This window comes from Tursiops truncatus, chromosome 2, assembly GCF_011762595.2.
Source record: "Tursiops truncatus isolate mTurTru1 chromosome 2, mTurTru1.mat.Y, whole genome shotgun sequence".
Classification (NCBI taxonomy): domain Eukaryota; kingdom Metazoa; phylum Chordata; class Mammalia; order Artiodactyla; family Delphinidae; genus Tursiops; species Tursiops truncatus.
In genome coordinates this window covers 114,762,375-114,775,903 of record NC_047035.1, presented here as the reverse complement: position 1 = coordinate 114,775,903, position 13,529 = coordinate 114,762,375, and the positions used below count along the sequence as shown (strand labels likewise).

Here is a 13,529-nt window from a genome sequence, read left to right as displayed (position 1 = left end):
AAATGCATATCTATCAATAATTATCTTAAATGTCAAGGGACTAAGTGTTCCAATCAAAAGACATAGAGTGGCAGGTTGGATAATAAAACAAGAGCCTACAATATGCTGCCTACAAGAGACCCACTTTAGGGCGAAGGAAACACATAGATTGAAAGTGATGAGATGGAGAAAGATACTTCATGCAAATGGAAATGACAAGAAAGCAAGATTAGCAATACTCATATCAGACAAAACAGACTTTAAAACAAAGGCCGCTTAACGACTTAAACATAAGACATGATACCATAAAACTCCTAGAAGAGAGCATAGGCAAAACATTCTCTGACATAAATTGTAGCAATATTTTCTTAGGTCAGTCTCCCAAGGCAATAGAAGTAAAAACAAAAATAAACAAATGGGACCTAATCAAACTTACAAGCTTTTGCACAGCAAAGGAAACGATAAAAAAAAAAAACCAAAAAGACAATCTATGGAATGGGAGAAAATATTTGCAAATGACGTGACTGACAAGGGCTTAATCTCCAAAATATACAAACAGCTAATATAACTCAACAACAACAAAAACAAACCCAGTCGAAAAATGGGCAGAACACCTTAATAGACATTTCTTCAAAGAAGACATACAGATGGCCAGTAGACACATGAAAAGATGCTCAACATCACTAATTATTAGAGAAATGCAAATCAAAACTACAGTGAGGTACTCACACCGGTCAGAATGGCCATCATTAAAAAGTCTACAAATGAAAAATGCTAGAGAGGCTGTGGACAAAAGGGAACCCTCCTACACTGGTGGTGGGAATGTAAGTTGGTGCAGCCACTATGCAAAACAGTATGGAGGTTCCTCAGAAAACTAAAAATAGAACTACCATATGATCCAGCAATCCCACTCCTGGGCATACACCTGGACAAAACTCTAATTGAAAAAGATGCATGCACCCCTATGTTCATAGCAGCACTACTCACAACAGCCAAGACATGGAAGCGACCTAAATGTCCATCGACAGATGAATGGATAAAGAAGATGTACGTACACACACACACACACACACACACACACACACACACACAACGGAATACAACTCAGCCATAAAAAAGAATGAAATTTTGCCATTTGCAGCAACATGGATGAACCTAGAGATTATCATACTAAGTGAAGTAAATCAGACAAATATCATATGATCACTTATATGTGGAATCTAAAATATGATACAAATGAACTTATTTACAAAACAGAAACAGACTCACAGACACAGAAAACGAACTCTTGGTTACCGAAGAGGAAATGTGAGGGGATAAATAAGGAGTTTGGGATTAGCAGATACAAACTACTGTATATAAAATAAACAATAAGGATTTACTGTACAGCACAGGGAATTATATTCAATATCTTATAATAACCTATAATGGAAAAGAATATGAAAAAGAATATGTATATATATGTGCAACTGAATCACTCTGCTGTACACCAGAAACTAACACAACCTTGTAAATCAACTATACTTTAATAATAAAATAAAATTAGAGTTTTATAGAGGACTCTATCAATTGATAATAGCATGCTTCAAGTTTTCTTTTAGCTATTTTCTCAAATCTATCCCTCTGCACATGCTCTTTATTCTATCCAGAAAACCCACACCCATCTCTCTATAAATCTAACCTGTCTTCAACCCAATCTCCCCAATGAAGAATCCTTTATAACACCGATTAATCTCAATCCTTTGATCCACTCTGACTCCCAACAAAACCCTAAATTCCTTTAGGGCAGGAAATATTCATTATGTTTTTTTATTTTCCACTGTTATAGAACATTCAATAAATGCTTAATTTGTTGAACCTGATGAATTTCAATGAGACTGAAGAACCTTGATGATACAAAATTAATGTAAAGCTACAAAGATAAATATATCTACATATTAAACTGTATGCATAAAACCTACCAACAGTGTCTGTCCTTGGGAAATGAAGAAATGACCCGATGTAACTATGGTGAGAACAAGATGCCCAGATTCTTCACTGGAGTCAAAAACCTTGAAAAAGAGAGAAATGTGTATAAGATATTTCTGTAATACTAATAAACTTATAACCAAACTATCTTCTCACACTGATCTTCCCACTCTGAATGTTCCCTTTCCCTCATTTAATCTGTAATCATTCCCCTATAGTTTCAAGTTTTCCTCATATAAGGGTTAACAGCCAGGCTTTTATAAAATATAACTAAAACCAATATTTTGAAACAAAAATAGTAAATGAGGAATCAAGAGACATGGGGCCTGAGCCAACCACTTTTGAATTACATTCTAATAAATCATGAATTATCTGTGAGCCTCAGTTTCCTTTCTGTAAAATGGGGATAATGCTTTACAGGTTCTTGTCAGACTACAGAGTCAGTTTCTTTGCCACATAATCCATTTTTCACAACCCCTCAAAACTTGGTGTTTCCTTTGGATGAGCTTTAATTTGTAATGTCACTCTTAAAAATAGGGTGCCCCAAACTGACCATAATATTCTTGGTGTGATCTAATTATCTCCATTACTTGCAGTAATGAAGCCTACAATTACATTTATCTTTTGAGGGGGTAGTCCCATTGAAGAGTGATCTTACATCAATAAAATTCCCTGAAATTTCATCACCTATGTTGGTAAATCATACTTTTACTTTCTGCATCTGAACCTAAACATAAGACCTTGCACTTACCCCCATTATATTTTATCTTGTTAGATTTGGTCTACGGTTGTGGTGGGGAGTTGAGGCAATTAAAGCAAAATGTCATGGAGGTCATGACTCATAGATACTTAAGAGTGGGATTTGGGTCTTAAGTGACTACACTGTATAGGTGTCTTTAATATCATTGATAAACACTGTAAAGGTAAACATCCTTGTACAGATAGGATGAAATTGTAGATTCACCTTAATGCTCAAAGCTCAAAATAATTAACACATACCTAACTCAAGTATACCGTTATAAGGTTATTGCATTCTATTGAGAAATAATGTTCTATCTTATAGTTCCATATGCGGGGTTTGAAGCTTCACTGCTATATTTAAACTCAAGATTTCCTACTGAGTTTTCTCTAATTCACTTTAAATTCCAAACTTAAAAATCGAATAACATTTTAGATGTCAAGGTGGGTATGCTAAACCCTGCATTATTTCTTTCAGTGGTTGTTATTCATCCTCTTTCCCAATATTAGGAATTCAGTTATTTGTACAACACTCTTCCCATTATAGTTTAAATAGATTATCGTGTATGTTTCATGACCACTTAAAACCTCAAGAATAGCTAGGAATGAAGCATAACTATAGAAACTGGAGTCTGTTAAGCAAATTCTTTGGGAGGCAATATTCTAACATAACAGCTTAACTATTTTTTTTTTAGAAATATAACATATATCTCCAAAAGTGTCCAACACTCAAATGAACAGTTCAATGAGTGATGACAAAGTAAACACACAATCACCACTCAGATAAAAAAACAGAAGCCTTCCAGAAGGTACCCTAGTGCTATCTCCCAATCACTATCTGCTCCCTCCTCCCTCTAATATCCATCCTGACTTCTAACACCATAGTTTAGTTTTATTTATATGAATGGAATCATACAGAATTCTTTTATGTCTGGCTTCATCAATGTTGTTGCATATACCTCAGTTCATTCGTTATCATTACTGTAGAATACCATTCTATGATTATACCACAATTTATTTTTTCACTCTTTTGTTGATGAATCTTGTTTTCCAGTTTAAATCTACTGCAAATAATGCTATTATGAACATTCTTATATATGTCTCTTGTTGGGTAGAAACACTCGTTATGGAGATGCCAATTCTTTCCAAATAATTTTATTGTTTTTTCTCCCCTGCCCTCCAAACTTTTACATCTCATTTTTTTTTTTGGCTACACCGTGCGCACGGCATGTGGGATCTTAGCTCCTCGAGCAGTTGGAAGTGGAGTCTTAGCCAATGGACCACCAGGGAAGTCCCCAAGCTTTTACATCTAATTGACCACTCAACATCTCTACTTAAAGGTCTAATAGTCATCTCAAAATTAACAGCCCCTAACTTGAAGTCCAAACCTTCCCATTCATTCATTCATTGAATATTTACAAAGTGTCGGGCAAGTGGCATCTGTGGCCTGTCACCAGGTGTAGAAGTCCAAACACTTCTGCTCACTACATCTTGGTACTGGAGTCACCATGGAAAACAACACAGTCAAGCAGTGGAGGGAACAGCACTTGACTCACACAGAAGAAACAGAGCAAGATCAGTATCAGTACTGGGGGTTGGTTCCCCATGGCCAGCAGGGGGAACCTAGGCAGCCATGCAGGGCAGCTGGCCTGCACTCAGCCCTCATGGCTACAGCACAATGACTCCTCCTTCTCCCCCCAGGGGACAGATACAACAGTGGGGCTGGCCAGGTGCCATATGATGCTTAAGCAGAACACAGGAGCGCGGGCTGTGAGGACTCTATTTCTTGCTAAGTAAGTGTTCCAGGCCCAAGGCCCATTCTTACAGCCGAGAGAGGGGATTGCAAGACTGCATGCCCAAGATTGTCTTTCACAACACAAAGCACCTACCATGGACCAGGCTGTTGTAGGCTTTTGACTCCCACAGTTTTCCCATCTCAGAATATAATTCTATCTTTCCATTTCGTTAGGCCAAACTGTGGAATCATTCTTGAATCCTCTACTTTTTGCATACACATACCCATCAGCAAATCCTTCAAAATATGCAGGATGTAACACTTCTCCCAGGTCTGGTCTGAGCTGGCATCATCTCTAGTGGGATTATTATAATAACCTCCTAACTGGCTTTCTAGCTTCTGTTCTTGCTCCCCTTTTCCAACAAATTTTATTCTCAATACAGTAACCAGAGTGATCCTTTTAAAACCTAAGTCACGTCATGCCATTTCCAGTTCAAAGCCCTAGAGCAGCTTTGCATCTCATTCAGAGACTCATGCAAGGTGTTCCACAATCCATTACCTCTCTGCTCTCATCGCCCCTTTCGGCCACTCTGCTCCAGCCGCACTGGCCTCTGCTGCTCTTTGAACCTACAAGGCACATTCATGATTATAAAACTCAGGGCTTCTCTATCTGGAATTGTCTTCTCCTAGATCTACATGACTCACTCCTTGATCTTTTTCAGGTCTTTGCTTAAATGTCATGTGTTTAAATGTCACCTTTCCTGACCATCCTAGTGAAAACTGCCACCAGCTCCCTGCCCCATTACCTAAACCAGATAGTTCCTGTTCCCTTTTCCAATTTTGTTTCTTTATATTTACTTGTTTATCTGTCTACGTATCTTCTTTAAAAGAAGACTGATGTAAGGGATTAAAGACAACACTCAATGAATCCAAAGGAAGCAAGAATAAGAATATAAAGGGAAGAACAGGTGGGACAAACACAAGACAAATAGGAAGATTACAGACATAAACCTAACCCTTTCAATGATCACATTAAATGTAAATGGCCTTAATCAGGATTAATTTTGCTTCTCAGCTACCCATTTTCTCTTCATTATTTTTCAGTGAGAATACATGAAAAATTACTAAGAATCCTTTTCTCTTTCCTTATGTATTCTTTACACACGTCCTGCTCTTTTTTCGCCCTCTAAAGAGATTTTTAAAAATAAATTTATTTTATTTAAAAATTTATTTTATTTAAATAAATTTATTTTATTTTTTAAAAATGTAAATGGCTTAAACATCCCAAGGAAAGGCAATCTGACAACAGGATGAGAAGACAAGGCACAACTATATATAAATATAAAAAATGAAGAGGTGAAAACAAAAGGGTGAGAAAAATATATACCATGCTAATACTAGTCAAAGAAAGCTGGAATAGCTATTAATTTTAGGCAAGACTACCAAAAGGCATAAAGAAGGTCATTTCATAATGACAAGGTGTTAATCAAGAGACATAATTATCCTAAACATTCACGCCCCCAATAAGAGCTGAAAAATACATGAAGCAGGCAAGGTTCTGCCTACCCAAGGCCGCTGCTGTGCAGAGACCCCGGGGGAAGCCACCGTCACCATGTCTGACCAGGAGGCAAAACCTTCAACTGAGGATTTGGGGGATAAGAAGGAAGGAGAATATATTAAACTCAAAGTCACAGGACAGGAGAGCAATGAGATTTACTTCAGAGTGAAAATGACAACACATCTCAAGAAACTCAAAGAATCATACTGTCAAAGACACGAAGTTCCCATGAATTCACTCAGGTTTCTCCTTGAAGGTCAGAGAATTACTGATAATCATACTCCAAAAGAACTGGGAATAGAGGGAGAAGATGTGATTGAAGTTTATCAGGAACAAACAGGGGGTCATTCAACAGTTTAGATATTCTTTTTATTTTTTTTATTTTCCCTAATTCTTTATTTTTAAAAATAGTTCTTTTGTAACGTGATGTTCAAAACAGAATTGAAAACTGGCATCTCTTTAAAACATCTGGTAATTTGCATTCTAGTGTCTATTATTCATTATTGTTTGTTTCACTGTGCTGATTTTTGGTGATCAAACCTCAGCCCCCTTCATATTGCCACCTCCTTTTTAAAAATTACATATGTGCACAGAAAGGCCGCCTTCCAGGACTGTCCACTTTCAGGCTTGTGATAAGATTGACTAATGCAAGTAATCATAATGACTTTCCAGCTGGCCTTGAAAGTTTTAGCATGTGACTGCTTCACTCTTGGACTACGATTTTCAGTGGGAGATGGAAGTTTTTCAGAGAACCGAACTGTGGAAAAATGACCTTTCCTTAACTTGAAGCTACTTTTAAAATCTGAGGGTCTGGACCAAAAGAAGAGGAATATCAGGTTGGAGTCAAGATGACAAAGGTGGTGAGAATAAATGACTAGCTCCAAAGATGGCTTCACTGAAGAGAAAGCATTTTAAGATGAAGGACAAACCTTGTCAGAAGATCCCAGAAAAGTTCTAATTTTCCTTAGCAGTTAAAAGTTATTCATGCAGAAATGTATACAACAGAACACTGCTCTTTTTGACTTTATTTGTACTTTTTGGCCTGGGATATAGGTTTTAAATGGACATCGTCAGTACCAGCTTCATTAAAATAAACAAAATGTTTGTAAAAACCATAAAAAATACATGAAGCAATAATTGATAGCACTGTAAGGAAAAATAGACAAATCCACAATTATAGTCAGATTTCAACACCCCTCCCTCAATAATTGATAAACATAGAAAATCAGCAAGCATATAGTAGACGTGAACAACACTATCAACCAACATGACCTGACTGACATTTATACAACACTCCGCTCAATATCAGCAAAATATATATTCTTCTCAAGTGTACACAGAGCACTTACTGAGAGAGACCAAATTCTGGGCCATAAGACAAGTGTTAGTAAATTTTAAAGTATGTTCTCTGAGCATAAATTAAATTAGAAATCAATAACAGAAATATCTCTGAAAAAGTCTCCAAACATTTTGAAACTAAATCATGTACTTCTAAATAACCCATGGTAAATAAGAAATTAAGAGATAAATCAGGAAGTATTTTGAACTGAATGTAATTCACCATGTCAACAAACTAAAAGAGAAAAATCATAGGATCACCTCACTAGATGAAAGAATATACAGAAGACATTTGACAAAATTCAACATCCATTCCTGAGTGAAAAAAAAAATCAGCAAACCAGGAATTGAAGGAACTTCAAGCTGATGAAGGGCATCTATGAAAAAACTATAGTTAACATCATATTTAATAGTGAAAGACTGAACGCTTTCTAAGATAAGGAACAAGACAAGAATATCACCACTTCTATTCCACACTGTACTGGAGGTTCTAAACACTATAATTAGGCAAGAAAAAGAAGTAAAAAGCCTTTCCTTTCCAGACTGGAAAGGTAGAAGAAAAACTGTCTTAATTCACAGACAACACGATCATTTATATAGAAAATCCAATTTATTTCCCTAGAACTAATAAATGAATTTTAGAAAGATTGCAGGATACAAGATCAATAAATGAAAACTAAATTTATACAAACTAGTAAAGAACAACTGGAATTTGTAATTTTAGAAACATCAAAATTTATAATAGCATGAAAAATATGAAATATTTAGAGATAAATATGACAAAAGAAGTGAAAGATCTGCACACTGAAAACTGACAGAAATTTAATACATAGTAAATATATGGAGTTATACTTTGTTCATGGATAGAAGATTTAATATTGTTAAGATGCTGAGGTAGGCAGAATATTAATCCCCACCCAAAGGTTCCTGTCCTTATCCCTGGAACGTATGAATATCTTATCTTACATGGCAAAGGGGACTTTGCAGATGTGATTAAGTTAAGGATCTTGAGATTAGGAGAGCTGGATTATCTAGATGGTTCCAATGGAATCCGAAGGGTCCCTACAGGGGAAAGAAGGAGGCAGAAGAGTCAGAGTCAGAGAAGGAAATGTGACTGCTGGCTTTGAAGATGGAAGGGTGGTACAAGGCAAGGAATTCAGGCAGCCTCTAGAAGCTGGAACAGGCAAGAAACGGATTCTCCCCTAAAGCCTCCAGAAGGAATGCAGCCCTGCTGACACCTTCATTTTAGCCTCGTAAGATCTATTTTAGACTTCTGACCTCCAGAACTGTGTGCAAAGCGTAAACAAACTAGGTTTTTGTAAGCCACTAAGTTTGTGGCAATTTGTTACAGCAGTAATAATCAAAAATTCTAAATTCTTTTGTAGAAATTAACAAGCTGATTCTAAAATTCATGTGGAAATTCATGAAAAGAGACCATATACCGAGCATTTAAGTCATTTAACATTAACAAAGTACTCACTATGTACTGATCTCTCTTCTAAATGTTAGGGAAAGAAAAAAAAAACATAGAAGGGAATGTCCCTGACCATGAGCTTCATTGATTCATTTGCTCATTCAACAAACATTTACTGAGCACCTAACAGATGCCAAGCATTTTCTTAGATGGGACACATCACTGAACAAAACATTAGCTGCTCTCATGGAGCAAATGTGGGATGGGATGCAGGGCAAGGGTACAGAAAACAGTAAACAATAAATATAATTAGTGGCACACTAAGGGTGAAATGGTGGGAGCAGTCAACCCTGGTACAGGCAATAAGGGAATGCTTTGTTGAGAATTTATAAACAATAGTCAAACTGACTAAAAAGCAGCTGCTTTTTATTACTACCATGAGCTGGCAACTCTAATCAATGCCACTGATGAAATACCCCTCCCTGAAAAAAATCTTTTGTTGATCTAAGTTCTAAACAATTGCTACAGTTACTGCTGAGTTTAAATAATACACATGTAAGTTTCAAATTATCAGATTTTTATTTATTCTTTAATAAACGTTGTTTTCTACATAGACATTCATTTGGAAAACTCCCAGTTATAAAGCTGGCCCACATACACGCAGACTTAACCACATACATCTGTTTCAAGAGAAGCTCATAAGGCTTTGACATACTTCAAGCTTGCCTAATGCAAAGTTGTTGTCTCAAACCCTTTCTTAGGATGCACTTCACTTCAACCCTGTGGTATGACACTCTTCTGCATTTAAACCATAGATTCAAAATAAACAATGATAGCACAGGGACTGTAAATACCAAGAAACAGAACGTGAGTTATTACAATGCTGTCATTTTATGGGACCTTCTTTTCAGCATTTATATTTGTGCTTAAAATTTTAAAACAACGAAAGTGCAAGCAACGGGATGGAACATTTTTGTTTGGCAAATGCAAATTTTAGTTCACACTCAAAATATGTTACTAAATTTGAATAATACCTTTAATATTAAAATATTATTCTTTTAAACTGTTAAATGTTTCCAAACTAAATAGCAAAAAAGAGAATAAAACATATCAGCAATTTTATCATTAGTTGCCTAGATTGTATATTTGGAGATTTTCAGTATTATTTTTTTAAATCACTTATTAGTTAAAGAGAAATCAATTACATAAAATATCAGCCTCTAACCAAAGAAGCAAAGTTCAGACATTTACCTAGATACAAAAAACTGGCTAAACATTTGTGCTTTTTTTCCTGCCTTATACTATAGCGTGCATTTCCTTTTTCTTATTTATCTTACTGCCATACTTATAATAATGAATCTCAATAAATTTCACTGTCTGCATAATAAATAATTTCATTTATGAAATTTTTATGAAAATAATTTCATCATTTAGGGGAGGAAAGTGTTAAAAATTATCCATTTTGGGTTTCATATATTCTAGGCACATCACTGAACATAATAAGTAAATTATCTAGTATATAAGAAAGTGCTAGGAGCTAGGGAAAAAACAAAGCAGGGTAAGGGGAATGGGAGTGTAAAGACAGGGCATGAATGTTAAAATATAATAGGGTGGTCAGCATGGGCGTCACTGAGGTGAGGCTTGAGCAAAGACTTGATGGCATGGGAAGGTTACTAGGTATCGCATGGGAAGGATCCCAGGTATCTGGGAATTCCACAGTTACTATTTTTCATATATTTGTTGCAATATTTCATCTAAAAGATCTTTATGGTATGCTCAGTTTGAAAATGTCTAATTTAAGACTTCCAAGAGGTTCAAGAAAAAATGTAATTTGATTGCATCCCTGCAGTCTTCCCTTCCTAAATCCAATCCAAATACCAATTACCTTTCCTTGAGCAGTTATTAAAATCAGCATCCAAGTGGGCCAGAAGGGTGGGTTGAAGTCTCAGGATCCAGATGAAAAGAGCTGAGTTTTCCCCCTGCATGAGAATGGAGGCCCTAGCCTAAGCAAGTAGCCCTAGGGCAAAGGCAGGAATGCCCCAGTTCTTGGGAGAGAGCCTAACCCGTAGAAATTGGTCATCCCTCCCGCCCCAAGAAGACCAGCTGGAAGGGGAGAAACAGAGCAAAGGCAATGATTAAACAGACAGCAGAACAACTATTCCACAACTGCAGAGATATGAGACAGAAGATGGAAAGGTTCGAGTTCCAGGCTTTGATGGGGGGAGGGGGGAATCAACAACTAGACACACCCTGATAAAATTTCTAAATTTAAAGAATAAAGATCTTAAAAGTCTTAAAAAAAGGCACTCTCCAACACCAGAAGATTCTGGAGAACAAACTCATATTTTTTTTTAGTAAATGAAGGCAAAGAATCAAGCATTTATCTTACCTCTCCTGTACAAACTGACCTCCAGGTAAACTCTAGTGGATATGAGGAAATATTTCTTTACTTTTGTAAAGATATAAAATATTTTATATTCCAGATAATAAATTAAGAAAAATGATAAAATTAGAATATCAACATTTTTGCAACTCCTAATTAATTAATGGCTCTAGGCATTGTGCTTCAATAGCGGCAACTCCCCGGAGAGATAAATAGGCATTACACACTTCCAATGGGAAGAAGACTAAACCACCTACTAAGCAGTCTGGCCAAAAAACCCCAAACACAAAAACAAAAAACTCAATCTGAACTTGATCAAGGCTCTAGATTCAGTTATCAATTCACAAGAAATACAGAGGACAAAGGATCACGTTAACTGCACCACGGAGATGCAGTCAGCAAAATCATACTGTAAGAAATTCTTCAGAACTCGGTTTCTTCAGCGAATAAACTGCAAGGAAGGAAGAGAGGTGGATCACATAGAAGAAACCTTAAAGAATAAAAGAAATACTAATCAATCATCCACGTATGGTCCTGTTTAAAAGAATTATGAAACTTATGAGACTACTAGAAATTTGAGCACTGACTATTTGATGATATTAAGGAACCATTATATTTTTAGGGTGAAAATGATATTACAATTGTTTTTTTAAGTTCTTATCTTTTAGAGATACCAACTGAAATAGCTGATGAAATGGTATGATGGCTGTGATTTGCTTCAAAATAACATGACAGGGGCTTCCCTGGTGGCGCAGTGGTTGAGAGTCCGCCTGCCGATGCAGGGGACACGGGTTCGTGCCCCGGTCCAGGAAGATCCCACATGCCGTGGAGCGGCTGGGCCCATGAGCCATGGCCACTGGGCCTGCGTGTCCAGAGCTTGTGCTCTGCGACGGGAGAGGCCACAACAGTGAGAGGCCCGCATACCGCGAAAAAAAACACATAAATAACATGATGGACATGGATAGGGTAGCAACGAAGCCAGACTGGCCATGAGTTGGTAATTGTTGAAGCTGCTGATATGTGTATGTGGGTTTACCGTATGTTCCGTCTACCTTTATTATACAGAAATTCAAGCACAATCAAAAAGTTTTACATAAGGCTTTTCTGTTGACTAAGTAGAAGGGTAAAAAAAGCATTCAGCTTACTACAAAGGATGCTACATGAAATATCCTAACTCTTCTGAGAAATTCCAAACATCATAATGCCTAATATAATCCAAGAAGCTGAGAAAAAAATTACTTATTTCTGGCTCTTGGAAATATATTTAATGGGTGATAATTTAGCATTTTACTGGAATGTTCACATTAGCACAATATAAAAAACTCAAAAAAGTTATTTTTAACGACAAAGTCTTCAAAGAAAAAGATTATTTTAAGGTGTCAGAACATATACCACGTTCATACCTCCTTTCTAGTTGCTAACCTAAATGTTGCTTAAGATTTAAGTCATCAAAACAGTATTATGGTACTGGCAAAAGAACAGACACATAAACCAATGGAACAGAATAGAGAACCCAGAAATAAACCCATGTATATACAAATCAACTAATATTTGACAAGGGAGCCAAGAATATTCAATGGAGAAGAGACAGTCTCTTCAATAAATGGTACTGGGAAAATTGGATATTCACATGCAAAAGAATGAAACTAGATCCCTATCTTACATCACTCACAAATTTAACTCAAAATGAATTAAAGACTTAAATGTAAGACCTGATACCATAAAACTTCTAGAAGAAAACAAAGGGAAAAAGCTCCCTGACAATGGTCTCAGCAATGATTTTTTTTTTGGATATAATACCTAAAGCACAAGCAACAAAAGCAAAAATAAACAAGCAGACTACATCAAACCAACAAGCTTCTGCACATCAAAGGAAATGATCAACAAAATGAAAAGCTGTGGAATGGATAAAAATATTTGCAAACCACCTATCTTATATGGGGTTAATATTCAAAAAATATAAGGAACTCATACAAATCAACAGCAAAAACCAAATAATCCAATTTAAAAATGGGCAAAGGACCTAAAAAGACATATTTCTTCTTCTTTTTTTTTTTTTTTTTTGCGGTACGTGGGCCTCTCACTGCTGTGGCCTCTCCCGCTGCGGAGCACAGGCTCCGGACGCGCAGGCTCATCGGCCATGGCTCACGGGCCCAGCCGCTCCACGGCACGTGGGATCCTCCCGGACCGGGGCACGAACCCTCGTCCCCCGCATCAGCAGGTGGACTCCCAACCACCGCGCCACCAGGGAAGCCCAAAAAGACATATTTCTAAAGAACATGTTCAAATGGCCAACAGGTACATGAAATGGTGCTCAACATCACTAATCATCAGAGAAATACAAATCTAAACCACAATGAGATATTGTCTCACGTTTGTCAGAATGGCTATTATCAAAAAGACAAGAGGTAACAAG

General features: G+C 36.7%; 2 protein-coding genes across 3 annotated transcripts in view; one reads left to right on the top strand and one right to left on the bottom strand.

The window, feature by feature from the left end:
* The window catches only part of REC114 (REC114 meiotic recombination protein), a 96,079-nt gene that overhangs the window by 66,253 nt on the left and 16,297 nt on the right, over window positions 1–13,529 (bottom strand). Inside the window, exon 2 of the mRNA XM_073801228.1 lies at window positions 1,941–2,030. Within this exon, the coding sequence (XP_073657329.1) occupies window positions 1,941–2,030 (90 nt within the window). The remainder of the gene's footprint in view (window positions 1–1,940; window positions 2,031–13,529) is intronic.
* Window positions 5,977–6,338, top strand: LOC117311115 (small ubiquitin-related modifier 1-like). Of its 2 annotated transcripts, XM_033851961.2 has the most exons (2): window positions 5,977–6,195; window positions 6,268–6,338. In XM_033851961.2, the coding sequence occupies exons 1-2, from the start codon at window positions 6,033–6,035 to the stop codon at window positions 6,336–6,338; spliced, it is 234 nt and encodes a 77-aa protein (XP_033707852.1). In that variant the 5' UTR covers window positions 5,977–6,032. The 2 variants fall into 2 exon arrangements, with proteins under 2 accessions (XP_033707852.1, XP_033707851.1); XM_033851960.2 differs by having other exon boundaries at window positions 5,977–6,338.

Bases quoted from the DNA above. Each gene is read 5' to 3' on its own strand.
- LOC117311115 (XM_033851960.2), top strand. From the start codon at position 6,033: ATGTCTGACCAGGAGGCAAAACCTTCAACTGAGGATTTGGGGGATAAG.